The sequence below is a fragment of the Sus scrofa genome, chromosome 3 (assembly GCF_000003025.6).
Source record: "Sus scrofa isolate TJ Tabasco breed Duroc chromosome 3, Sscrofa11.1, whole genome shotgun sequence".
NCBI classification, from domain to species: Eukaryota; Metazoa; Chordata; class Mammalia; order Artiodactyla; family Suidae; genus Sus; species Sus scrofa.
In genome coordinates this window covers 54,859,325-54,887,177 of record NC_010445.4, presented here as the reverse complement: position 1 = coordinate 54,887,177, position 27,853 = coordinate 54,859,325, and the positions used below count along the sequence as shown (strand labels likewise).

The window sequence follows — 27,853 nt, the reverse complement described above, 5'->3', positions numbered from 1 at the left end:
AGTTGAGCAGTGTCTCTGGCTTCTACACTCTATAAGTCAGTTGGGTTTCCTTCCCTTCTCCTGGTTGTATCTCTGCCTCTTCCCAGTGCACCTGTTCAAGCCAGTTCTTGCTCTGTACCTAAACATGAGAGAATCTTTGTGAACTGTTTGATGACTTAAACAGAATGGGTGTAAGAAAGAAAGTCCAAGTTACACATTATGTCACTCCCCAGTGAGGTAATAAGAACTGTCCTGTTCATCAGTGTGTTTACGAGCCTCACGATGAAAAAAAATAACTGATTAAAATTAGGTAAACTTTATAAACTTATAAACTTTATTTATTTATTTTGTCTTTTTGCCTTTTCTAGGGCCGCTCTCGCAGCGTATGGAGGTTCCCAGGCTAGGGGTCTGATCGGAGCCGTAGCCGCTGGCCTACACCACAGCCACAGCAACACTGGATCCAGCCACGTTTGCAACCTACACCACAGCTCATGGCAACGCTGGATCCTTAACCCACTGAGCAAGGCCAGTGATTGAACCTGCGTCCTCATGGTTCTTAGTCGGATTCATTAACCACTGAGTCACGACGGGAACTCCCTATAAACTTATAAACTTTATAAGCATATTCTTTTCTGTCTCATGTAACAATATGCTGTGGATCTCTAGATCAACAGTTTTTAAACAGCTTGGTTGAGATGTGATTTAGTCACCGTATATTAGGTTTATGAATGTTCTAAATCCAATAAAACAGTGGTGTTATTAATGTCTTATCTGATCTTACATCTTTTAAAGTAAGAGGAGAAAAATATATTTATAGGCTAATATTTCTGGGAGTCCTCATTTCTTCATTTGGTTTTAGTTACCATCTGTTGTCATTTCATTTCATCCTGTTAAACTTCTGAGATATTTCCCGTCATGTTGATCTTTTTAAATCTGGAAGTTGTTTATTTCACCTTCATTTTTATTTATTTATTTATTCTTTATTTTTTTATTTTTGTCTTTTTTTTAGGACTGCACCCGTGGCATACATGGAGGTTCCCAGGCCAGGGGTTGAATCGGAGCTATAGCTGCCAGTCTGTGCCACAGCCACAGGGATGCTGGATCCTTAACCCACTGAGCAAGGCTAGGGATCAAACCCACGTCCTCATGGATACTAGTTGGATTCGATAACCACTGAGCCACAACAGGAACTCCTCACCTTCATTTTTAAAGATAATATTGCTGCATGCAGGATTCTTGCCTGACAGTTTTTCCTCCTATTTATTAATTCTTTGGCTATGTTATTTCACTGCCTCTGGCCTCCACTTTTGATGATGAAAATTAAGCTGTTACTCTTTCTTGGGTTCACTATACACAGTGATTTTTCTCTTGCTGTCAGGATTTTCCTTTTGATCTTGGCTTTTAGCAATTTAATTCGAATGTGTCTTGGTGTAGATCTTTTGTATTTATCCTACTTCAAGTTTACTGAGTTTTTTGATGTTGTAGATTAAATGTTTTCATCAGATTTTGCAAGTTTTGTGCCATTATTTCTTCAAATAACCTTCCTGCCTATTTCTTTCTCCTCTCTGTCATTGGTGCATTTGAGGGGGTCCCACAGATCACTTCAGGCTCTATCGATTGTTCTTCATTCCTTTGATCAGCCTGTATAATTTCTATTAATTCATCCTTAAGTTCTTTGATGTTTTTTCTTCTGCCAGGATACACGTATTGTTAAGCTCCTCTAATGAATTTTTAAATTTGTTAATGCACTTAATTCTAGAGTTTCCATAATTTATTTAAAAATAATAGGAGTTCCTGGGAGTTCCATTGTGGCTCCATGGTTAATGAATCTGACTGGCATCCGTGAGGACCACTTTTCTCCCTTGGAGCCTTGAGAGGGGAGCCTTGTGATGGAGCAGCTCCGGCCCAGAACCCCACAGGCTTCTGCTGCTCTTGCTGGTGGTCGGTAGATTTTCTCAATTTGTTACATGCTTTTGGCCAATTTCTTAGAGCCTTTAAGTGGCTGTTTTGACTATTCTGTCCAGTTTTTATCTTTTAATTTTGCAGAGAGGATTTGCTGAGTGCCTCATTCCATCATTTACGAAGTTCTGCCTCAGCACCTTTAGCCTCTATTACGTTCCATTTTATGGAAGGACTCTAATTTAACCTTGTATATCTGCTTGGGCTGCCACAACAGAAATTTATTTTCTGACAGTTCTTAGACTTAGGAATTCAAGATTCCAGAGCTTGCAGGGTTGTTTTCTGGTGAGGACCTTCTTCCTTCCTTGCAAGTGTCCTCACCTGGCTTTTCCCCTGTAAGTGCTCAGAAAGATTTTTAATTTTCTCTTTTAAGGACAGCAGCCCTGCTAGATTAGGGCTCTACTCTTAGGGCTTTTAAGGAGGTAATAGAAAGGTTAAATGAAGTCCTCTCTCCAAATAAGTTACATTGGGGGTTAGGGCCTCAGTGTATTTGGAAGAGACACAATTCAGTCCCTAACAAAAATGATTGTTCTGAAACCTTGCTACGTGTTACAGTTTTCTGACATCTCCCCTTAGTAAGAATCTCCTTGGTGGATCGAGGTCACCACTCACATGCAACCAGATAGAGGAGCCCTGGGATATAGGACACACAGATTGAGAAGTACTCTACTAAGGAAGACGAAGTAGTTGCTGTTTTTTGCTAGTATAAACAATACTCCAGTGACAAACACTGTTGTACACAGACTCCTCTGTATACTCACCTTGCCATTGCTTTAGGCCAGATATGTTAGAGGTAGAATTTCGGAGTCAAAGTCTCTAAACTACATTGTTCCCCAGGAAATTTCAACAGTTCATCGTGTACGGGAGCAAAAGGCAATTTTCAGCCATGTCAAGCCCTAACTAAGGTGTTAGTTAAGCCAGGAATGAGTAAATGCTTTTGCTTTGCCGTTTGCTTTGGAGTCCTATGTATTGTGAAGTGGCTGATTAGTACTCTTTGCTAGTAAATACTTGCATCTCACTTTTGACATTTCAGAATGTTTTTTCCTTACAGTTTCTATAGAAAGATTCATTGTCTACTGGTAGAAATGAGAGAGTTCATGCAAAAATGGTTTTTGGATGGAAAATGGTTTTGTAAATGACATTACTAAAGACTTTTTATGAAAGCTTTATTTCATTTGAATGCCAGCCTTATTGTACTTGAAAGGCTGTTATTTTAAAGAGGAACTGCTGCCTTGTGTTTTCGTTTGGTTCTCGGAAAGCTGAAGTATTTAGAAGTAAATGCTACAGAGAAAAACATTGCAGTTCAAGGACAAGCTTTCTCATGCTTAGTGGTATCTTAGAAAGGTAAGTGATGTCAGGTGGATGTCTTAGGCTGAAGCTTGCATTAACCCTCTCCTAAGTGAAAAGTTGTATTGCATTTGCACACTGGATAAAGTTTTGAAATATGTTGCTTTAAAATTTTTAATAATTCTTAAGATCCAATGAAATTTTTGAATGCTAGAATATACCTCTTTTTATATTAACTAACCCCTACGTAGGTTAGAGGTTGTGCTATATAGTAAGTGTGACAAAAAGACAATTCCTTTTCTCTTCTTTATATTCCACTAAAATTAGCCATATCAAAGTATATAGAAAGTTTGAGCCCACATTTTACACTGTTCTTATTCCTAATCAGTAGTGCTGCCATGAAATCTGTTCTTTGGACAAGATATCTCCTTGTCCAAAGGTTATAAAGTTCACACTATAAAATGCAATTTCATGTAGTTAAATCAGCATACAACTTGAATGCAGATTGTGGCATTCTCTTGCAAAATAATTTAAAGGAAAATGATAGTGTTTGAAATAATATTTAACTTTGTGTTTTTTCTTTTCATTCCTAGAAACGACGACTTGAACATAGTAAAAATGTAAATACAGAAAAGCTAAGAGCTCCTGTTATTTGTGTACTTGGTCATGTGGACACAGGGAAGACAAAAATTCTAGATAAAGTAAGAAAATGTTGTATGCATTGATATATAACTTTTTATATATAGTTATGAATGGTTCCCTAAAGCTCATAGAAACACATAAGGAGTTCTGTTTGCAATAATTTATTTTCTTACTATGTTTGCTTCTTTTTGCATTTTGAAATTCAAATCTGAATCTGCTATCTTATCCCAGCTCCGTCACACACACGTACAAGATGGTGAAGCAGGTGGTATCACGCAGCAGATTGGCGCCACCAATGTTCCTCTTGAAGCTATTAATGAACAAACTAAGATGATTAAAAATGTAAGTATACTTTATTTCATGTGTTTTAATCTATGACAGAAATTAAGATACAAATTTAAACATAGAAAAAAAGATAGTACAACAGACTCATTTGCTCATCATTCATTATTAACAGGTGCCATTTTGCCCTGTTGTTCTTCAGTCTCTTTTTTAAAGTCATAAAACTAACTATTGTAGGAGTCCTCCCATTCCATTTTCTTCCCTTTTGCTCCAGAAGGCAGTCGCTGTTCTGAAGCGGTGCTGTTTCCCGCTGTATTTTAACACATTTACTGTAGATCTCCATGCTCACAAATTCTATTTCCTCCTCCACTCTTTTCCTGCTATCACATTGTTTATATTTTCTTTATCTCCATTTCTCTACTTCGGACATACTCAGTTTATTTATGCAAAATATAACACAATAAAGTACCCTAAGATTAATGTAAAACTTAGTTTAATGCATACATTGTGTCACCTACGTAAGGAAATAAACCTTGCTAGTTTTCTCAGAAGCCCTTTCTCTCAAAAACCCCCTTCTTCCACCCAGGAGTGACTTTTGAAGTAATCTCTACCGTTTCATGTGTTTAGGGGTTGCAAATGTTGGTATTCCAGTCCCATCACCTGATTACCTCTAGAGTTCTAAGGTGCTCTTTGGTCATTGAGTGATGAGGTGTGGAGGAGGAAAGACAGGATCAGGCTCCTTTACCTTTTATTGACCAGCTTTAAATAAAGGCAAAGGAGTGATGGGTTTGGTTTGGTTTGTATTATTATAAACTCATGGATCTCAGCGTGTTTACTGTATTTTAATCCATTTCAGTTGTTACCGTGTTGAGATAGTTCTGTCTGCCTGGTGATTGGCTCCTGAGTATTTTTGATAACAATTCTAGTAGTCTTACTCATCTTTGGTTGAAGTCATGCTGTCTGGTGTAATGCACAGCATGTATTATTATGTGCTTTATAGTATTTTATTCTTTATTTAGTCTTAGTTCTATATATAGAAAGGGCCTTTCTCTCCAGTTTTTGTTTTGTTTGTTCAAAATTGTTTTATGAAGCTTGTTTGCTGGTAAATTCCTAAAGAAGGAGTAATAAGAGTGATATTCCTTTAGTTTTTTGAATATTGAAGACTTACTTTGTGTCCTTCATCCTGGAAAGTCAGTGGCTAAGTATAAAATCCTTGGTTCACATTTTCCTCGGTTAATTACCTTGACTGTTATGCCAGTTTCTTATACCATAAAGCTTTAGCTTTCAAGTTTGATTACAAGCTGGGTTTCATTCTCTTTATAAGTCATGTGGTCTTTTTGCAACTTGGTGATTATTCTGGGTCAACATTCCAGTTATGTGTTGTTCCGTTTCAGTATGTAGTTTAAAATCTTTGGATGGTTTTCTTGAATTATAGTTTTCTAAATTTGTAATTTATTTATTTATTTTTCATGCCGTGTTGTTGGCACTGGCTCTGGCCAGATATGTTGGACCCTCTGGATGGCACTGACTTAGGCTTGCATTCCTTTTTTTCCCCCTTTCCTTTTCTTTTTGGTCACATGTACGGCTTGCAGAAGTTCTCAGGCTAGGGATTGAACCCACACCACAGCAGTGACAATGCTGGATCCTTAACCTGCTGTGCTATCAGGGAACTCCTCTAATTTAAATTTTATTTAGTTTTTGTTGTTTTGATCTAGTATTTCTCTGAGTTAGTCACTAGCAATTTTATAATAGCTTATTCTCCCACTTGCTAGGACTTGAAATCTGGTGTTATTTTAGAACATAGTTAAAAAGCATGATTTTTATTAGGCATATATTAAGGTTCTCAGGATAACCTTTGTATGACAGGTGTAATTATATTGTGATTATATCATTTATACTCCAGTGAAGTGAAAATAATAATAAGTGAATTTTGATTTGGGACCACCAGATGACACATTTGAAATGTTTTGCATTTGAATCATTTTGACCTAGATCAACTAGATAAGATTTTGGGAAGTTATTTAGATGAGCAAAATAAAAGTTTTTTGTGTGTGGTAGATTTGTTGATTGGCACTGCTCTTCAGGTTAAAAGAGAATGTCCATATCTGGCCTCTTGTAATGTTTCCATTCATTTGTGTACCTTTGTGCAGAAAATCAAGGGTTTATGATATTATTTGACTAAACAGGATATGAACTTCTTTAATATTTTAAGTCAACATGGTAAATTTTCTTTAAAACATACTTGGGCATATTTTCTAGAGTTAGAATTGCGTTAAAGTTGGACTAGATAAATTTCCAAATACTGAGAACCTTTTGTGTGTCAGCTTTTTGTAGTCACTCTCAGATGAGTACTCTGGCATTTGTCACATACTAATAACCTGTTTAAATGTAGACTACATGGGAGAGTTCCCATTGTGGCGCAGCAGAAATGAATCTGACTAGTATCCCTGGCTTGGCTCCATGGGTTGAGGATCTGGCATTACCATAAGCTGTGGTGTAGGTTGCAGAGGTGGCTTGGATCCTGCGTTGCTGTGGCCCTAGTGTAGGCTGGCAGCTGCAGCTCCGATTTGACCCCCGGCTTGGGAACCTCTATATGCTGCAAGTGCGGCTCTAAAAAGCAAAAAAGAGAGAGAGAGAGAGAGAGAGAGACTACATTGAAGTTATATGACTAACAAGGGAGATGTTTTCTCATTTCACTTTTTTTTTTTTTTTTGACAAAAATCATGATACTAATGAAAATATTAACTTGTGCTTTGCTGATCAACTCACTGACTATTTTAAAACGGTTCATTTGGAAAAGAAAGTGATCATATTTTGAAGATTTAACAGCAGAATAATTGTTTTGCAAAGAAGCTGTCATTGTTTCGGCTTTGTTAATAAGCTCTCCATGTTTCCCCATCTTTTCTAGTTTGATAGGGAGAATGTACGGATTCCAGGAATGCTGATTATTGACACTCCTGGGCATGAGTCTTTCAGGTAAGAGCGATTTGCATCTTTTGTCATCAAGCAGACTGCTTGAAACCATTGAGTCTAAAGCTTCAATGAATGAGGAGTTCTAAGTAGTCACTAATTTTGGGTACTCTTTTGAGATCTGTGGTACCTGTAATTCCCAGCCCTCATCCGTGCCTCACTGGTTTAGTAGCAGTTTATTTGGATACTTGTTTTTTATAGAGAAGTCTTTTCCACCTTGAAAGAGCAAATCCTGATACATACCTGGTCTGTCTCCTGTGACACTCATTACAGATGGAATTTTATCCTGTTGTCTCTTGGCCATGTCCCTTAGTGCAAAAATCTTGGTTAGTAAAATTAATTGGCAGAAATAATGGGGTAACTTCTGGAACTAAGTCATTCCAACTGATGTCAGTTCACTGTCAGATAAGCATTTGGCTAGTTAAGGGTTAATGGCACTTGACTTTAACACACGTACTTCATTTCATTCTTTCTGTATAGCTTTCACAAAGGAATTAAATTTTTTAGTTTCTTTAAGTAAAAGCATTAATTTCAAGATTTCTGTTTCTGTGCATCTTTTTCCCTCTTTTCCAACAGTAATCTGAGAAACAGAGGAAGCTCTCTTTGTGATATTGCCATTTTGGTTGTTGATATTATGCATGGTTTGGAACCCCAGACAATTGAATCTATCAACCTTTTGAAATCTAAAAAATGTCCCTTCATTGTTGCACTCAATAAGGTAAGTTCTCCTTCTGAAAAACTAAATTGTGAAAATATGCTGTTTAAATTTTCTGTGGTTAAAAAAGGTTGATAGCTGTAGCTCTGATTCAACCCCCTAGCTTGCGGGGGGGGGGACCTTCCACATGCTGTGGGTGCAGCCCTAAAAAGACCCCCCCAAAAAAAGAAGAAGAAAAGAGAGGAAAATGTACTCATGGTAAGTGTCCGGTTCAGTATATGTTGACAAATAAATATGCACATATAGCCACTGTCATTCAGAATACAAACTTATCTCCATATTCCCAGAATGGTCCCTATGTTCTTTTAGAGTCAGCATGCCCCTTCTGCAGCTCCAAACACCAACCTTCTTTCTACCACTGTAGACTAGTCTTGCCTATTTTATAATTTCATATTAATGGAATTATACAGTTTGAGACCTTTTGAGTGAGGCATTTTTTTACTGCTCATGTTATTATACATTTATCCATTTTGTTGCATAGATCATAGGTTGTTCTTTAGTAATATTTCATTATCTAGATAATACCACATTTCATTCATTTACCTGATGAAGGCTTTTGGATTGATGGCAGTTTTAGGGTTTTAATCAAGCAGCTATGAACATTGCTACAGAAGCCTGTGTAGACGTTTGTCTTCTTTACCTTTAGAAGTATTTATGAATAGAATTGCTGGGTTTCAGCTTCATGAGAAAATTGACACATTTTCCCAAAAGAGATTATGTTTTTTAACCAGCACTTTCTGAGAGTTGCAATTTCTGCTCATTTTTGAAAACACTTAACCCTACCTGAAGCCATTCTAGTAAGTGTGTAGTGCCAAATTACACTGGTTTAATTTGAATTTCCATGATGATTAATGGCATCAAACATCTTTTCATGTACTTAATTTGCTGTCTCTCTCTGTGAAATATCTATTCAAAATCCTTTGCTCATTTTTTATTAGATTGTTAGTTGCCTTAACTGAATTTTAAGAGTTCTTTGTATGTTGTTGATAGAAGTACTTTGTCATTTGTGTATGTTGCAGATAGATGCTTGTAATCAGGGACTTAGTTTTTCATTTTCTTAATTATGTATATTGAAGAGGAGAAACTTCTAATTTTGGTGAAATTGACTTAGAATGTTTTTATACTTTGTTGCCTGTGTTCTATATAAGTAATCTTTTCCTACAAGTTTATGAAAAATTTCTCCACTCTAGCTATCACTATAGATATGGTGTTTTTAAGATACTTTTGTGCATGGTGTAAGGTAGAGTCAAGGTTCACTTTTGCCCAAAATAAATATGCATTTCAAAACCCTGTATGAAAAGATCCCCCCCCCATTTTTTTTTCAAATGGCCACACCCGCAGCATATGGAAGTTCCCAGGGCCAGGGACTGAATTCAATCCATGGTTGAGACCTGTGCTGCAGCTGCTGCAAACCTCAGATCCTTTAACCCACTGTGTTGGGCCTGGGAGCCAACTGTGCCTCCATAGCAACCTCAGCTGCTGGAGTTGGATTCTTAACCCACTTGCCACAGGAGGAACTCTCAGTTGATTTTTACATATTGACTTTTTTTTTAAATAATTTTTATTTTTTTCCATTATAGCTCATTTACAGTGTTCTGTCAGTTTTCTACTATATAGCAAGGTGACCCAGTCACACATACATATGTACATTCTTTTTTCTCACATTATCTTCCATCATGCTCCATCATAAGTGACTAGATAGAGTTCCCAGTGCTAGACAGTAGGACATACTGACTTTTTATCTTGTGGCCTGGTTAAATTCAATGATTAGGCCCAGTTTTCCTCCCCATCTTAGGGAGAAAAGTTCTCTTTCACTGTAAAGTATGATGTCAGTTGTGGGGGTTTTTGTAAATATACTTTATTAAATTGAGAAAGTTCTTATCTATTCCTAGGTTGCTTAGATTTGTGTTTGTTTTGTTTAAGTCTTCAATGACTATTGATTTTTGTCAAATACTCATCCCACAACAAGGTGAATTACTGTTGATGTTTCAGGGATGGGGCTTTACTCACTTTTTACTCTGATTATTACTTCATTGCATTTAAAGAGCTCACTTTGAACAAATATGGATGGGAAAGTACAGAGCTTTCCTATACACCTCTGTCTTCAACTCTGTACAGCCCCACCCCAAATTATCAACATCCTCCACTAAAGAAGTACATTTGTTATAGTCGATGAACCTCCATTGATACATCATTATTCCCCAAAGTTCATAGTTTATATTAGGGTTCACTGTTGACGTTGTATACTCTGTGGGTCTGGACCAATATACAATAACATGTAAAGAGCATGAAAAAGAGTATATGACTGCAGTTTTTTGTGTGGACATAAGTTTTCAACTCCTGGGTAAATGACAAGGAGCATGCTGGCTGGGCCGTACGGTAAGAATGTTTAGTTTTGTAAGAAACTGCCAAAGTGTTGTCCCATGTTGTATTTCCACCAGCATTAGAAGAGAGTTCCTGTTGCTCCATATCCTCACCAGCATTTGGTATTTTAAGTGTTTTTGATTTTGGCCATTCTAATAGGTATGTAGTGGTATCTTGTTTTATTCACATTTCCCTGGTGACATAAGAAGTGGAACATCTTTTCATGTACTTATTTGCCGTCTGTCTTACCTTTTTTGGTGAGGTATTCATTAAGCATTTTTAGCCCATTTTATTTTGTTTTATTTTTGTCTTTTTGCCTTTTCTTGAGCCGCTCCCACGGCATATGGAGGTTCCCAGGCTAGGAGTCGAATCAGAGCTGTAGCTACCGGCCTATGCCAGAGCCACAGCAACACGGGATCTGAGCCGTGTCTGCAACCTACACCACAGCTCACGGCAACGGCGGATCCTTAACCCACTGAGCAAGGCCAGGGATCAAACCCGCAACCTCATGGTTCCTACTTGGATTCATTAACCGCTGAGCCACAATGGGAACTCTTTAGCCCATTTTAAAATTGGATTCTTTGTTTACTTACTTTTAAGAGTTCTTTGTCTATTTTAGATACCATTCCTTTATCAATCAGATGTGTTTTTTACAAATATTTTCTCCCATTTTATGCCTTATGATCTCACTCTCGAGTCATGCTCTTTCACAGAGCAAAATTTTTAAATTTTTGATTAAGTTCAGCTTATTAATTCTCTGAGATCATGCCTTTGGTATTGTATCTACCTGTTACCATAGCCACAGTCATCTGGCTTTCCTCCTGTTATCTTCTAGGAGGTTTAGAGTTTGGTACTTTACATTTAGGTGATCCATTCTGTTAATTTTTTTGAAGGGTGTCAGGTCCAGTAGTTCTAGCACAATTTGTTCTCTACTATTGATTTTTTAATTGTTAAAGCAACCTTGCATTATTGGAATAAACTCTACTTGGTCATGATATATTTTTCCTATATTGCTGGGTTTCATTTGCTAATTTTTTTGGAAGAGGTTTTTTTATTGAAGTATATACTTGATTTATAATGTGTTAATTTCTGCTGTACAGTTATACATATAAACACTTTTTTTAATATATAATGAACATAGGGGTAACATGTATCTTTTCAAATTATGGTTTTATCTGGATATATGCCCAGGAGTGAGGTTGCTGGATCATAACTCTATCCTTAGTTTTCTGAGGGTGTCTCCATACTGTTTTCCATAGTGGTTGTACCAACTTATATTCCCACCAACAGTGTAGGAGGGTTCCCTTTTTTCCGCATCCTCTCTAGCATTTGTTATCTGTAGACTTTTTAAGGATGGCCATTCTGACCAGTGTGAAGTAGTACCTCATTGTAGTTTTGATTTGCATTTCTCTAATAATTAGTGATGTTGAACATTTCTTCCTGTGCCTATTGACCATTTGTATTTCTTCTTTGGAGAAATGACTAGGTCTTCTGCCCATTTTTTTGATTGGGTTGTTTGTTTTTTTGTTGTTGAGTTGTATGAGCTGTTTGTATATTTTGGAAATTAAGCTCTTGTCAGTCACATCATTTGCAAATATTTTCTTCCATTCTTTAGGTTGTCGCTTTGTTTTGTTTATAGTTTCCTTTGCTGTGCACAACTTCTAAGTTTGATTAGGTCCCATTTGTTTATTTTTGCTTTTGTTTCCATTGCCTGGGGAGACTGACCTAATAAAACATTTGTACACTTTATGTCAGAATGTTTTGTGTATGATCTTTTCTAGGAGTTTTATGGTGTTTTGTCTTCAGTCTTTAAGCCATTTTGAGTTTATTTTTGTGCATGGTGTAAGGGCGTGCTCTTACTTCACTGATTTGCATGCAGCTGTCCAGCTTTCCCAGCACCACTTGCTAAAGAGACTGTTGTATATTCTTGCCTCCTTTGTCAAAGATTAATTGACCTATAGGTGTATGGGTTTATTTCTGGGCTCTCTGTTCTGTGCCATTGTTCCACATGTCTGTTTTTGTGCCAGTACCACACTGTTTCAAATACTGTAGCTTTATATTGTCTGCCTCCTGCTTTGTTCTTTTCCTTGAGGATGGCTTTGGCAATTTTGGGTCTGTTATGGTTCCATATAAATGTTAGGGCTGTTCTAGTTCTGTGAAAAATGTCGTGGAGTAATTTGACAGGGATCACATTAAAGCTGTAGATTGTTTGGTTAGTATGGCCATTTTTAACAGTATTCTGGAAGAGATTTTTTTAAAAATTTGATTGAGGTATATTTGATTTACAGTGTTGTATGGCAGAAATTAATACAGCAAAATGATTCAGTTATACATTCTTTTCCATTATGGTTTATCACAGGATATTGAATATCATTTCCTGTGATAAATAATAGGACCTTGTTTTGGGGAAGGTTTTTGTGTCCGTATTTGTAATTATTGGTATGTAGGGTTTTTTTTTGTTTTTGTTTTTGTTTTTTTATAATATCCTTTGTCTGGTTTTGATACAGAAGTAGTGGCTTTTTCATAAGATGTATTAAGTATTTCCTTTTCTATTTTCTGAAAGCGTTTGTGTAGAATTAGTGCTTCTTCTTTAAGTGGCAGGATTCAGTAGTAAAGTCACATCAGCATGGAATTTCTTTTTTTTTTTTTTTTTTGTCTTTTCTAGGGCTGCTCCCGTGGCATATGGAGGTTCCAGGCTAGGGGTCGAATTGGAGCTGTAGCCGCCGGCTTATGCCAGAGCCACAGCAACGTGGGATCTGAGCTGCCTCTGCAACCTATACCACAGTTCACTGCAACGCCGGATCCTTAACCCACTGAGAGAGGCCAGGGATTGAACCCGCAACCTCATGGTTCCTAGTTGGATTCATTAACCACTGCACCACGACGGGAACTCCAGCATGGAATTTTTTAAATTTAGGTTATTTGGGTTTTTTACTTTTCTTTTGTCAGTTTAGAAATTTATGTCTTTAAAAACCAGCTTTTGGTTTTATTGATATTCTCCATTTGTCTTTGTATTTTATTGACTGGAGGTTTAATTTTATCATTTCTATTTATATTTCTTTTCATTTGTTCTTTTTCCCATTTCATTAAATGGAAGCTTAGATCATTGATTTCTCATAATTTTTTCCTTTTCAATATAAGCACTGAAATGTATGTTTAGCACTGTTAAAAGCACTGCTTAGATGTATTGAAATTTTTTTTTTTTTTATCATTTAGGTCAGAATAGTTTCTGAATTTTTTATGTGATAGAGGTTAAAAAAAAAAAGATCTAAAAAATTTTCTTTCCTTCATCACTTTCTGGCTTTTAGCTCTAGTCATTCATTGTTCCCTGGTATGTAATGTGAGGGTTTTTTCATTGCTTTTAAGACTTTTCTCGGAGTTTTGTCAGATTATATAAGAGTTTTCTTTGTGTTTATCCTGCTTGAGTTTGATTTTCTTAGAAAGTTCTTGGTCATTATATGTGCAGATGTTTTTCTGCCCTGTTTTCTTACCCTATAAAGTGTTTGATAAAATTCTAGGACTTTTCTAGAACTCGAGTTACTTCTGTTAATATTGTCCTATAGTGGCAGAAGTGTTTTCTTTCCTCCATTCTTTTTTCTGTATATGTTCAGTTGTGGTGGTTTTTATTTGCTTTGTCTTCAAGGTCACCAATCGTCAGCAGTATGCTAATTTGCTTCACCTCATGGAGTGATTTTTTTTTCATTTTAGATCATATATATATATTTAGCTTTACAAGTTATGTTTTTTCCTTTAAAGTCATTGAATATATTTATAATAACTATTTTAAGGCCACAGTATATGTATTATATCATCATTGTCATTTCTGGGTCTGTTTCTACTTAGTGATTTTTCCTCTTAAAGCATTCAGATTGGTCTGCTTTATATTATCACCCTTGACTGAGCAGATTATGAGTTTTGGTTTGAACAGATTATGTGCTTTTTGTTTGTTTTTACTATTATATATATTTTTTTCCTTTTTAAAAGGCTCATTGAAGTATAGTTGACTTACAGTGTTGTGATAATCTCTGTAATTGTCTTCTCTATACCCATTTATCACTCTTTTGAAAAGTTAGGGAAAATAGATTATTTGATTAAACAGATTAAACCCTAATTTGAGCAATACAACAATTAACATGGGCTGTTATTCTCTTAGGAAATAATTTTTAATTTTCTATTTCATATGTAATTTTCCGAGTGATAGGACTTGACTGTAATTAATCCTTTTTCCTGTCTTTTTTAACAAAATGATTTTGGAATTCCAGTGTATGTTGATATTCTTAGGGTAATTCTAGGCTGTCATCTTTTGCGAGAAATAACAGCCTCTCATGAACTGGTTGGAGGCTGATGGGCAGTGTGGTACTTCAGCAGTTTCTACTTAAGTGTATGTGTGATTAGCAGACTCTAAGAGGCTTTTGGTACAATGAAATAGCCAAGTAATATTCTGGATATATGGAATATATATATATATCTGGAGTTTTCTGGACTTTGCTGGAGCTATTTCATGAACCTTAATTAAATTCCTGAGTGTTGCTAATGCTTTTGAGATTTTTCTCATGAAAAAAAAAAAATTTTCCAGATTGATAGGTTGTATGATTGGAAAAAGAGCCCCGATACTGATGTGGCTGTTACTTTAAAGAAGCAGAAAAAGAATACAAAAGACGAATTCGAGGAGAGAGCAAAGGCTATTATTGTGGAATTTGCACAGCAGGTAAGAAAGCTTTCCCTTCTTTATGAAGAGACTAGATCATAGAATATTTTTTTCCTCTTTTTATATTGTCTTTATAATTAAGTCAGTAGTTTCATTAATACTGGTTCTATTCCTCTATTAGTAGCATCTTTATTCTTTTCCACTTCTCCCTTTTCCTGTTTAAATCGGAAGGCTGATATTTGAGAGACCTCTCTTTGCAGCCTGAATGTTTAAATTTTAAAAACCAAGTTGACCTCGAAAGAAAGTGTTTTTCTGTAATAAAGTTGATGTCCCCAGTTTATATACATGATCTGGTGTTTTTGAGGAATTTTCAGAATGAAGAGCCATTGTTCGTTTGGCTTCTAGTCAGTCACTCATATTTTGGTTACCTCCTTCCACAGCTTGGTCTTTTGGGATGACTTTGCTTTTTCTGTCTCTAGGGGTTGAATGCAGCTCTGTTTTATGAGAATAAGGATCCCCGCACTTTTGTGTCCTTGGTACCTACCTCTGCGCATACTGGCGATGGCATGGGAAGTCTGATTTACCTTCTCGTCGAGCTGACTCAGACCATGTTGAGCAAGAGACTCGCTCACTGTGAAGAGCTGAGAGCACAGGTCATGGAGGTAATGGCCAGCTTTTAAAATAGGGTTCTTGGGTGGAGATATTCACTTCAGCTTCCGCCTGCACTGTAGCCTATATTTCACTCCCTTTGCAATGATGTCTCCTAGGTTAAGGCTCTCCCAGGAATGGGCACCACTATAGATGTCATATTGATCAATGGACGTTTGAAGGAAGGAGATACAATTATTGTTCCTGGAGTAGAAGGGCCCATTGTCACTCAGATCCGAGGCCTCCTTTTACCTCCTCCTATGAAGGAGTTAAGGGTGAAGGTAAGTCAGAGTGGTCAGCCTTGGCACGAGGGGACCTGTACGGTGTTTCAGAGTTCTGCTACGGTTGCGTCCTCCCTTTGAGAGCCCCCTGGCTTAATACACAGCACGCAGCCTTCAGTCCTCATTTTGTTTTGCGTGTCTTTATCCTGTGAGGACCATCTGTCAGAGTAGGATGTGGGAGAGTTTGTATTTACCAACTAAGTTTCTCATAAAAGTCAAAACTGCATTGTTTTGGTTGTATACTGCTAACTAGTTTTTCAGTAGCATTTTTTGTTTTGAAATAAAATATCCAGAAACATACAGAGAATATGGAAGGAAAGTTTATCAGATTTTTAGGAAGCATGCAAGAATCAGCATTGCAGGCACCGTAGAAGCCTTCTTTGTGCCTCTTGCAAATCTTTGCTCCTTCCCTCCCTAAAAGTTTAGTATGTTCCCATTTTTAGGACAGTCTTTTAGGGTTTTTTGTTTTTTAAATAGTTTTAATACCTGAGGGTACACTTCTAAAAAATATGTATGGGCTTTATATAAATGGAATCATTTTCAGTGTGTTCCTTTGTATCTGGCTTCTTTCAGTTAAACAATAATGTTGAGATTTACCCACGTTGCGTTTAGCGCTAAGTGGTTCTTTTTTGTTGTTGTGTAGTTTTCCACTGCATGACTGTCCCATGCTTTATTTATTTGTGTTCCTGTTGATGGAGAAGTGTGGGCCTTCTCCAGGTTTTAAGTTTTTGTCACTGGCAGTGTGGCGGCCCTGAGCAGGCTGGTGTCTCTCCTACTGTAGCCATACCAGTTTCTCCAGGGCATGTACCTAGAGTGAACTGCTGTGTCAGCACTGAGGCTTCGTGCCACTTCTGCTGGATGGTGCCATGCGATCGTCCCCAGGGAGTGTCGCGCATCATGCTTCCAACTGCAGTGTCTTAGAGTTGGTATTGTTTCACATCTTCAACAGCTCTGATACTGTCCGTTTTTAAAACTGCCCATTCCGGTGGGTGTGTAGCTCATTGCTGTTTCAGCTGGCACTTATCTAATTGAAATGTGGTTGGAAAACATTTATTATATGTTTAGTTGGTCATTATTTATGTTTAAATTTTCTGCTTTGTGAAATGCCCATTTGTCCCAGGCATCATTTCTCTTGATTACAGATTGACAGGTATTGCTTATGCAGTCAGGAAACTCATCTGTTTCTGGATTGGATGTATTGTAGCATCTTCTGTTCTGTGACTTGTCTTTTTACTATTCTATGGTATCTTGAGAAAACAGAATTACTTAATGTTGAATTTATCAGTCTGTCAAGTTGTGTTTGTTGCTTTTCGTGTCTAGTCCAAGAAGCTTTCCCACTCCTAAGGTTGTGACAGTTGAACTGCTTTTCAGATAAATGTGGTGACAGGTGTTTTCATCTCTGTAGAACCAGTATGAAAAGCATAAGGAAGTGGAAGCAGCTCAGGGGGTGAAGATTCTTGGGAAGGACCTGGAGAAAACACTGGCTGGTTTGCCCCTCCTTGTGGCTTATAAAGAAGATGAAATCCCAGTTCTCAAAGTAAGTTACTTTAATTTCTGTTTTCCTGCAAAGCCGTTTTGAGTTGTACCTTGTGTCGGTCAGGCACATGCTAGAAATGATGGATGAAGCAGGAATCTTGTCTTTGTGAAGACTTACCTGGTGGTCTCTTAATAAACAGCTGATGTTTTTACATTACTTTATATAATCATGAATGGACATACATGATCATATATACATAAAACTTTTAAAATAGCATTTTATTTAGATAAAAGATGAATTGGAAGCTAGAAGTTGTTCACTCGTTTTTTTAAGATATTCAGATAAGTAGACGGAACTAAGCAAATATCTTACTAGGTTTTAGGAGTGATTTTAAAGTCTGTCTACCTGTTTTTAGAAACAGATGGCACAGGTGAGCCCAGCGGAGTTTCGCAAAAGCAAGCATTTGAGACGTAGTTAATTTATTCTCTTGCCAGTGTGAAAATACTACTGTGCCAGCACACAACTCGTCCCATGTGCTGGACCATTGTTCTTTAAGCAGTACTCTGACACTGTTGTCAGGGAATCAGCCAACTTAGGGACAGTGAGAGCAGGGCTGGCGTCCCTCTGCCAGTTTCGAGTATGGTGTGGACTTGGGTCTTTAATGGCATCCATTTGTTTTACCTATTTCTGGTCAATATCGCTCCACCTTCAAAGGAGCAATGATGGAGAAAAGGACGGCTGAGATTAGGGTATTTCTTCCTTAAGTGGCTTTGGGCCACGGTAGCACATTTCGTTCATTTAGCAGGTTCTCATGCTGTATATGGCTCTGTTCACCCATCTGTTCTGTTTGCCAGGTTGTGCAGAGTGAAGACTAGTTCATCAGGAGCAAAGCTAACAGAGGTGAAGTGGGATGCACCCAGCTCAGCCCTGGCCCCCGAATCTCTTCTGTTCCTGCACAGGCTCTGCTCTACCGTGGCCTTCCTAAGCCATGGGTTCATGTTTTCGGATGGGCACTTAATCAAGAAGAGAATCATAGTTTAATTCTAGGCTGCTGAGATAGAATGGGTTTATAACCTCGTCAAATGTCATTTCTTTTCAGGATGAACTGATCCATGAGTTAAAGCAGACCCTTAATGCTATCAAATTAGAAGAGAAAGGAGTGTATGTGCAGGCATCCACGCTGGGGTCGTTGGAAGCTCTCCTTGAATTTCTGAAAACATCAGAAGTGCCCGTAAGTGACGGTACCAGCTCTGCAGGAGTCTGTGGTGGGCGTGGTTTGTGGTGGTGTTCCTGGTACCTACCACAGGCAGTTAAACTAGGAACCTCCCTTTTTACAGTATGCAGGAATTAACATTGGTCCCGTCCATAAAAAGGATGTTATGAAGGCTTCCGTGATGTTGGAACATGACCCTCAGTGAGTAGTTTCTCTTTTGCCGTGAAGGCTTTCCTGTTGCCTACTGGCTTCAGTAGAGCGGTTAAGACATGGTCTGCGTTTCATTCAGTGATCTTTGATGTGTTGTCACCTTTCAGGTATGCAGTAATTTTGGCCTTTGATGTGAGAATTGAACGGGATGCACAAGAAATGGCTGATAGTTTAGGAGTTAGAATTTTTAGTGCAGAAATTATTTATCATTTATTTGATGCCTTTACGAAATACAGACAAGACTACAAGAAACAGAAACAAGAAGAATTTAAGTAAGTTGGTGCTCTTTTCTACTTTAAGTCTTTGGTAATAAAGTTGATTTTTTGGGGATTACCAAGTACCAGACAGGTGTATGGACAGTAGATGTGTGGCACCTGCCCCTCTCCCAGAGGCCGTGTCCCAGGAGCTCTGTTGTAAACCACAGAGTCTTCCCGCCCACGACATCCCAGCAGCGTGTCATCAGTCCTCTGTGTAGCATCTCTGTTTACTTTTCATTTTCAGTTCAGCAGGCCTGGGTTCCATTGATGGGGTGTTGCTCCATTTGGGGCTTGGTCTTGCTGGGGTTCCTTTTCTGAGGTTGAGGGGAATGGAAGTAACAAAATTAAAGGGTGGAGAATTAGAAAGTGAAATGGGGCGAGATGTTGTGTGGGGGAAATGTCATTCCTCCAGCAAACCTCGCAGAGTGCCCAGTGGAGGTGGCACTGCTGCAGTTGCTAGGGGGTCAGCGTGACCAGGATCAGGACTTTGGGGAGCTCAGGGGAAAGACAAGCCAAGAACACAGGAGATTGGGATAACTACTGGAAAGCAAACTAAAGCAGGAAAGGGTCTTGAGGAGGAGAGCTGTGTTTAATAGTGGGTTTTGGGGTGGGGGGGGCGGCCCACCTGAGAAGGATGAAGTGTCCAGGAGGAGGGACCTTGCTGGAAGGCTTGGGCTCCAGGGGTGGAGGCAGCCACGGTGTCCCCGGTGTTGGGGGAAGGGGGCAATGGGGGAGGGTCGGGGAGGACCCCTGTCACGTGGGACCCCGTCAGCCACCGGCAGGGAGTTGGTGCACCAGGCTCCTGTGGTCCAGGCAGGACGAGACGGAGGCTCAGAGCAGAGTGACCATAGGGAGGGACGGCTGATGGCTCAGTCTGACATGCATTGTAGAGCAGAACGCTCCCTTTAGATCACGAAACCTGAAGGGAAAGATGTGAATTGGATTAAGACTGCTAGAAACTGTTAAAGCATTCTGAACATCTGCTTGATAAATGGAGAAGGTGGGCTTTTGGATCAGCCGATTTGGGGACCTGGTAGAGAAAAGGAGGGGGTATGGTGTAAAAGGCTGTGTGGTCCCCAGGGTAGACCTCCCATGAGCCCTGGGACCCAGCTGGAAGCAGGTTCTGCTGAGGCTCCTGAGCTCCACCCTCGGCCTCATAGTCACCTGTGTGTGTTTTTTCCTGTTTCTAAGTGATTTGGGAGGCTTAAAAATCCTTGGATTGTCTTTTTTCCTTTTAGGCATATAGCAGTGTTTCCCTGCAAGATTAAAATCCTTCCTCAGTTTATCTTTAATTCTCGAGATCCGATAGTGATGGGTGTGACCGTGGAAGCCGGTCAGGTGAAACAGGGGACACCTATGTGCGTCCCTAGCAAAAACGTAAGTTCTGTGGCTGTACTTTTAAAACGTGTGTCATCTTGGGAGTTCCCCCTGTGGGACAGTGGGTGAGAATCCCACTGCATTGGTTCAGGTTGCTGTGGAGGTGAGGGTTCAATCCCTGCTAGTACAGTGGGTTAAAGGATCCAGTGTTGCAGCAGCTGTGGTGTTGGTCTCAGCTGCAGCTCAGATTCAGTCCCTGGCCTGAGAACTTCCATATGCTATAGGTGTGGCCATTTAAAAAAAAACTTATCTCTTAAAGCAGTTCTGGGAGACCAAGTTCAGTGACAAAATGTAAGTCCCACAGAGCTTGTCCGCTCCTGTCATTCACACCTCAGTGTCCTGGTCCTTACTCAGTGTTGATTCCTAACACCTGGTATCAATGCTTCAGGTCATGAAAGCTACAAAGCATTTTGAGTTATTACTCTTTGTAGAAAATCTTTGCTGTTTTGAGTCTTTCTAGGAGCATATTTGGAGAATAACGAGCACTCTGTCCTTTCCTCTAGATTAACATTGTGACTAATAAAAATTAACCTTAATTTAATAAAATCCTATAATTCACATGTCACCAGTTGTCCCCAAAATGTCTTTAATAATGTCATTTGCTGACCTGGGTCAGGCTTTCTTCAAGGAGCATCGCATTTGGTTATTGCGTGTGTCTCCATCCAAACAGTCCGTCCTCCTTTATGAAGGGGAATCCAGACCAGTATTTTGCGAGTTATTTCTCAACTTGGATTTGTCTGCTTGTTGGGACTACATGCGGGTTAAAATGATGGGAAGGGATACAGCACATAGGTGATCTGTGTGCCTCTGCATCATCATACGGGTTGTCACCATGCTGACTTTGATCACTGGGGCAGGTGCAGTGGGCTCGGCATCCCCATAAGACAGCTTCCTCCCGGAATCCCCTGTGGACGCTGGGAGCCCCTGTGAGCATCCCATAGCTTTCATAACCACTGGCAGTCTTCGCCTTAGTTATCACATGAATGGTTGCGCTGTGATTCCTCCTTCCTACCCAGTCAAGAACCTCATTCCCCAGCCTTTTTTCATTTTTAAAGTAAAATTTGATATTATCTGTTAGCAGTATTTTCAATACCCAAATTATCCAGTGTTCAACAGGTCATGGGAGCCCATTCAAGCTAACGTGTGTCCTCGCCTATTGGACTTGGAGACCTTTATTGCGTTCTGGTGCATCAAGGTGCTCCAGGCTTATCTAGTACTTTCCTTGCTCCAGACCTGGTTCCTTGAGTGGGAAAGGGCACTTGAAGTCATCCGAGTGCTGTGACTTACTGCTTCTCGAGCATGCAATGGACGGAGCTGTGACATTTATTGGCAGTAATTCTCACCTATGTGGTTTTGGCCAAACCAGAGTCCCTGTTTTCACTCTTTACAAGAAAGGCAGCAGGGTGGTAATTTGTTTCCCCCCAGGCTGTAACTAACCAGGCTGCTCAGAGTGCCCGGGTCAGAATGATACGCAGTGTGTGCTGCCTGCCCTCATCTTTCCCTGCTTCTCACTTCAGCTTCGTGTTCCCCATTCGTTGCTCCAAGTTCCTGCTTGGAAAATTTTTTTTTCTTGGTCTTTCTAGGGCTGCTCCCGCGGCATATGGAGGTTCCCCAGGCTAGGGGTCGAATCGGAGCTGCAGCTGCTGGCCTATGCCACAGCCACAGCAATGCGGGATCCAAGCTGCATCTGGGACCTACACCACAGCTCATGGCAATGCTTGATCCTTAACTCACTGAGCGAGGCCAGGGACCGAACCTGCATCCTCATGGATACTAGTCAGATTCATTTCTGCTGAGCCACAACAGAAACTCCTCTGATTGGAAACTCTTGTGCCTGCGGTTCCCTCTCCCTAAGGCAGCTGTCTTGTGGGAAGGTAGTGCAGAGATGGGGAACACAGCGAATAGCATGCTTTCCACGTTTCAAAGCATGTTGTGCGGTTGCCTTCTGTCCTTGCAGCCACCCTGTGAAGGCAGAGGCTGTGGCGGCGCCATGCTGAGCCAGAGAGGGTCACTGGGCCTGGGCTTTCCAGCTGCCTCATTTGCTCCAGTTTGTATTGCAGCTGTCCAGTTAGAGTGCCTGTGACCAGCGCAGTTCCTCTCCTGACACTCTAGTTTTCTTTCTTTACAGTTTGTTGACATTGGAATAGTAACGAGTATTGAAGTAAACCATAAACAAGTGGATGTTGCAAAAAAAGGACAGGAAGTCTGCGTCAAGATAGAACCTATCCCTGGCGAGTCTCCCAAAATGTATGGGAGACATTTTGAAGCTACAGATATTCTCGTCAGTAAGGCAAGTATCTCACTCAGCTGGAGTGCCCCCCCCCCCTTCATCTCTCCAGGGCTGCACTGCATATGGAGGTTCCCAGGCTAGGGGTTGAATCAGAGCTGCAGCCCCCAGCCTACACCACAGCTACAGCAACGAGGGATCTGAGCTGAGTCTGCAACCTATACCACAGCTCACCGCAAGGCCAGATCCTTAACCCACTGAGCGAGGCCGGGGTTAGAACCCACATCCTGGTGGGTACTAGTCAGGTTCATTACCTGCTGGGCCACAAAAGGAGCTCCACAGGGAACAGTCAGCTTTTCTGGTTGACCTTTTCTCAGTAGCTAAGGGCTTAAGTTCAGGATCTGAGGGACCAGATTCTTTTTATTGATGTACATTTGATTTACAACATGGTATTAACTTGCACCATACTCTAGAGTGACTCAGTTAAATGTATGCATGTATATGTGTGTACACACACACACGCATTTTATATATCGTTTTCCCTTATGTTTTGTCACAGGATATTGAATATTGTTCCCTGTGCTGGACAGTAGGACCCTGCTGTCTGTCCGTTCTGAGTGTAGTCGTTTGCCTCTGCCAGCCCCAAGTTCCCAGCCCATCTCCCCCACCCTGGATGTTCCAGGAGGGCCTTGTCTGGTTGAGGGCAGTGGATCCTCAGAGAGCCCACCAGGACTCCAGGCCGGCAGACTGGTGCTGGGATTCTGGCCCCCCCAGGGCAGGCAGGCTCTGCCTTTGTCACTTCCGTCTAAAGCGTTCTTTGTAAGGAGCAGCATCTGGTGACAGACTCTGGGGCCATGTGCTCATGTGTCTGTTACATTGTTTTGTTCACTGTTTGTGCCTTGGGCTTGCAGATCAGCCGGCAGTCGATTGATGCCCTCAAAGACTGGTTCAGAGACGAAATGCAGAAGAGTGACTGGCAGCTTATTGTGGAGCTGAAGAAAGTATTTGAAATCATCTAATTTTTCCACATGGAGTAGATGCAATATTACGTTGTAATATCACCAAGAAAAACAAGACAAAAACGGAGTGGACCTATCTGAAAACTGATGAACTGAAGTATAGAAGGAAAAAAATAGGTGTATAAAATGTTTTCCATGAGAAACCAAGACCCTTACACTGGTTTGACAGTGGTCGATACATGTCCCCACAGTTCCAACGTGCCTGTTCACTTGCCCAGCGCCTTCCCAACCCTTCTCTACTGGCTGCTGTTTTAAAGTTTGCCCTTCCCCAAATCTGGATTTTTATTACAGATCTAAAGCTCTTTCAATTTTATACTGATTAAATCAGTACTGCAGTATTTGATTAACCAAGCTTCTTCAGATTTTGTGATTCTTGGGACTTTTTGATGTAAGAAATACTTCTTTATTTATGCATCTCCTTCCCACAGTGATTTTTTTCCCCCAGCGTTCTTCTGCCATATGCCCTTAGAAATTTTTAAAAATAGAAGAAAATTAGGCGTTCTGCTCTATCTTTACCTGCTTAGTGTGAAGCCATGGTGTAAAGCATAGCTGGCTGCTATCTACTGCTTGTGTAGTCACGAGAGTCCAGTGTAATCAGCGCAGTTCTGAACTCCAATAAAGAAACCAGACATTGACCTGCGGGCTCTGCCAGGCTCTCCAGTGGGCCTCCACCCCCGTACAGCTCGTTCTTTCAAGGAAAAGAACTATTTTATTAACGGTAGGAGTTTTTATATATCAATCTTGGTCTATTTTGTCCTAGAAAATTCTATCATGCATACATTTTCTGACGAGACAATCAATAGGTACTGATTAACTGTTTGGACTTAGTATTTCTTTCCAAGTTGTTACAGAGACAGCATAATGGTTTCTTCGTATTAATAATCTGAATATAGTTAGTTTTTTATGGTTTTCCTGAAGAATGTGGGAAGTGGGTCCCTGATGTAAGAAATCTGTCAGCCTGAGATGAATTCTTCTGGCAGACCCCTAACACCTGACTACCTATTTATAGCACAGTGTTGAATGAAAGTCAATGTGGGGTGTTGGAAGAAAATGTTCCCAAGTATTCACTGGCATAGAATTACAAACTATTTTTAAAGTGTTATGGCATAACCTATAGCATAGGAAAATACTTTTATATACATTTGAAAATCTGTACCATTCATTATTATTGAAGTTTCTCAAGGGCCAGTAGAGGCAAACTCAAAACCTCTAAACCATCTGGGGGACATAATTTTCCCAGGAAAAATTTAACCTTCAATTGTGTGTGTGTTCTCATTCAAAATATGTAAATTTCTCCACTTGGAAGAAGTAAAGAAGATTTTCTTAACATGGTCCTGTGTTCATGCTTGGGGTCCAGAATGGCCAGATTGCTTGGAACAAGCAGAGTCCCACTCTGGGACTTGCAGGAATTTCAGAGCTTGGCATGGAGCCCATAGTTGAGGATTTGCTTCCTCAAGGACTCACAAAAAGGAGCCTGTACAAAATATACATACAGTTCTTTATTAAACAACTGTAAACACTTCACTGTAAAAATCCATAAAACTTTATAAACAAACATTTTGCAAATAGAATCTATACTACAGTAAAAGAATTAACACAGTTATTTACATGCAATACTGACAAATTTGGCACTTATTGAAAAGAAATGTACAAAAACACCTGGCTTAAAAAGAAATTTCAAATTAGAAAACTCAGAGCATTACTATCATGCACTTTGCAAATACCTCACAAGCACTTATGGCACAGCTAGCAGAGAGCACCAGGCTCCCTGGTGATATTTATGTAACTTTTAATGTGCTTCCGTAAGTTTGTTGTAAAACCACCTGAACATTGTCAAGAATAAAGTCAAATGCCATATTCCAAACTGATTCCACCGACTGCTGCATCAACCTGGAGGTGGGGAAAGAAGAAAGATCAGGAACGACTCATTCCTCCTTCAAGAATCGGTCTAACCTGTACTTAGGCTCTACGGATTCTGCCATCTTTATAAAGGAATCCCTTTTGGCAAAGTAGAGCACTCAAAAGTATGTCTGTGTCCCCTCAAGGTTTATACAGTTGAACCAGCCTTATTTTGACCTTCTTACTAGCCGGTCACTATCACGGGCATTTAGCATCCAGGGCATCCCCTCTGCAGTACAGTTAACATAACCGCCAGAAAGTACCCAGGGTGCTCAGGACTTCATCTCCCTCCACGGCTGCTGTGACAGACATGCCAGTTTTTTCCTTCTGGCAAAAGCGCTGAATAGTTACCTTTTCATGTATTTTATAACTAGATCCAGTTTTTCCAAATCTTTTTCCTCTATTAGATCAGTACAGTATTTCACAACTTGCAGAATGTCTTCTTCCATTGGATCTAGAGAAGGGAAAAACCTCAAATGAGGACCAACCCATCTTTTGGAAAGAGAAAGGCAGAGATCTGCAGGATAAAGGAACACTATGGCAGCTACCAGAGGAACAGGCCGTGACAAGGGACTTGTTCAAAGCCAGCCCCAGAGCTTAAAAGGGGGGGGGGGCTGGGGTGCTGGCTTAAGCTTATCAGATTTAGAAAACCAGTTCTGACTCTGTCGGCAGTCTGGGATCAGAGGACCACCACGTCTCAGTCCGCAATGCACCAAGCCAACCTGAAATGGTGGTTATCCACTCTCTGAGCAAGGTCTTGACGTCACTGAACTCAACAGCTCCAGCCAGGTTGGGTGCTGGGGGTCTAACCCACCCAGACGGGTCAGGCTGCAAACCACAAAGGCCAGCAACACCTGAAGTGGAAGCAGAGAGGTCTCCCTGTTAAGAAAAGAAATGATAAAGTGCTATATTTATATAACATCAAGTACATTAAGATCCCATGAAGCAAAGGGCAAAGTATGAAGAGGATAAAGTATTACCAGAGGTTCCTCAGAGGCAGGGCCTTCGTGTTTTAGGAACCCGTCAATTAACTTCTGGGGACTCCCACAGGCCCCTGGCAGAGTTTTTGCAGGACTGTTCAGCAGCTTATTTTTCAAAGGGCTCTGAATCTTTTTGGGGGGACTCATGGGACTTTTTTTCTTGTTTCTTTTCTTTTCTCTCACTGCTGCTGGTTTTAGCTGCAGCAACGGATTCTTTGGCACTAAAAGAAGAGGAACAGAAGATCCTCAACAACATACGCGTGGATAGTAGCTGGAGTGTCCTCCCTACGCACGCCCCCAGCACGGGCCTCGCGCACGGCCATGGGAGGCAGTTAGTTAAAGACCTCGGCTGCAAGTGCAGGCCCGCCATTCCCAGACTGCTCAGCCACTTCCTAATGACCTTTGAAACCCTGCTGGTCGGTACTGGGTGCTTGGAGGAGTAAATGAAAGTTCCACAGGCCAAATGCCTACAAGTTAAGGAGGCACTATCCGGTTTTCACTTTAAATATGGTATTTGTGATACGTGTTCAGAAACCTTTAGATTTTTGTGCTTTAAACATACATCAGAAGACAGATATTCATAAGATTTCTGGGCAATACCTGATTCAGACTTGAAAATCAAGAAGTTACACATCCAACTAGGACTGTGAAGACACTTAGCCGTGTGGCACACTTGGCCTGTCCTGAGTGTGAAGAGCGTGACATGACTAACAGCTTAGACCTTGGCCATTAAACACTACAGTAATCAACACAACAACGACTTTCTTTCTCGCACTTCACTTTGTTACGTGTTGCTTCCAGGGCTGGCTTACCAGGTGCGCCGGCCGGTTGCTGCTGAGCGCTGTTTTCTCCCTGCCTTTGTCTTTGATCATAGGCTGCTTTCAGCTCTTTTTGAAGCTCAGCAGGAAGGGCTGCAAACACCTCAGGGTCCACCTAGTGGCAAAGAAAAAAATCAGTCAAATCTGAGCTGACACTATGTTGGCAGCTGGGTTATATTTTTCATAAAGTAGACTATTTCAAGTCATACTTTTCTGATCTGTCTGAATTCGTAATAGGTCCTCCGTATCAAAGCTCATTGAACCCTCCCAAGGTTTTAGGGTGAGAAAAAGGAATAGAATCTGGGGTATGAATCAACTTAATTAAAAAAAAAAAAACACTACAGAACAACCAGGAAGTGCAAGAAGCACTAGTAGAAAATGAGAAGCCAAGTGCAAGAAAACAAGAGCACATGTGATGCCTTTTTAAACATCAAATGCTAATTGTGTCACTGTCCCTCATGTCTGGCTAGACAGCTTCAGCCTGCTCCTCAAGTGTGGCCCAGAGAGTGTGTTTCTCTGTTCTGGGTGAAAGCTTCAAGCACCCACACAACCCAGCAGCCCCCCCCCCCCACCCCCTGGCGTGAGGCCAGCTCCCCTGCCC

At 40.3% G+C, this 27,853-nt stretch overlaps 2 protein-coding genes and 1 long non-coding RNA gene across 17 annotated transcripts in view; 1 reads left to right on the top strand and 2 right to left on the bottom strand.

Moving 5' to 3' along the window:
* The window catches only part of EIF5B (eukaryotic translation initiation factor 5B), a 69,068-nt gene extending 43,649 nt beyond the window's left edge, over positions 1–25,419 (top strand). Inside the window, exons 11-24 of one of the 2 annotated variants that reach the window (XM_021087192.1) lie at positions 3,819–3,926; positions 4,099–4,209; positions 7,058–7,125; positions 7,696–7,837; positions 14,775–14,906; positions 15,326–15,508; positions 15,614–15,775; positions 17,181–17,312; positions 18,352–18,483; positions 18,590–18,666; positions 18,783–18,947; positions 20,171–20,309; positions 22,438–22,599; positions 23,448–25,419. In XM_021087192.1, coding sequence (XP_020942851.1) covers positions 3,819–3,926; positions 4,099–4,209; positions 7,058–7,125; positions 7,696–7,837; positions 14,775–14,906; positions 15,326–15,508; positions 15,614–15,775; positions 17,181–17,312; positions 18,352–18,483; positions 18,590–18,666; positions 18,783–18,947; positions 20,171–20,309; positions 22,438–22,599; positions 23,448–23,555 — 1,821 coding nt within the window. In that variant the 3' untranslated portion in view covers positions 23,556–25,419. The remainder of the gene's footprint in view (positions 1–3,818; positions 3,927–4,098; positions 4,210–7,057; positions 7,126–7,695; positions 7,838–14,774; positions 14,907–15,325; positions 15,509–15,613; positions 15,776–17,180; positions 17,313–18,351; positions 18,484–18,589; positions 18,667–18,782; positions 18,948–20,170; positions 20,310–22,437; positions 22,600–23,447) is intronic. The other variant, XM_021087193.1, reaches the window with a different exon arrangement.
* Positions 18,860–19,851, bottom strand: LOC106509762. Its single transcript, XR_001307598.2, has 2 exons — positions 19,558–19,851; positions 18,860–19,246 (listed from the first exon to the last, which is right to left on the bottom strand). It is a non-coding gene; the product is annotated as an uncharacterized LOC106509762 (long non-coding RNA).
* Positions 24,474–27,853, bottom strand: part of REV1 (REV1, DNA directed polymerase) — an 87,103-nt gene continuing 83,723 nt past the window's right edge. For 8 of the 14 annotated variants that reach the window (XM_021087184.1, XM_021087182.1, XM_021087178.1 and 5 more), the window contains 5 exons: positions 27,247–27,367; positions 26,435–26,655; positions 26,177–26,333; positions 25,806–25,908; positions 24,474–25,445 (listed from right to left, as the gene is read on the bottom strand). In XM_021087184.1, the coding sequence (XP_020942843.1) occupies positions 25,334–25,445; positions 25,806–25,908; positions 26,177–26,333; positions 26,435–26,655; positions 27,247–27,367 (714 nt within the window). In that variant the 3' untranslated portion in view covers positions 24,474–25,333. The remainder of the gene's footprint in view (positions 25,446–25,805; positions 25,909–26,176; positions 26,334–26,434; positions 26,656–27,246; positions 27,368–27,853) is intronic. The other 6 variants (XM_021087179.1, XM_021087186.1, XM_021087188.1 and 3 more) reach the window with 5 other exon arrangements.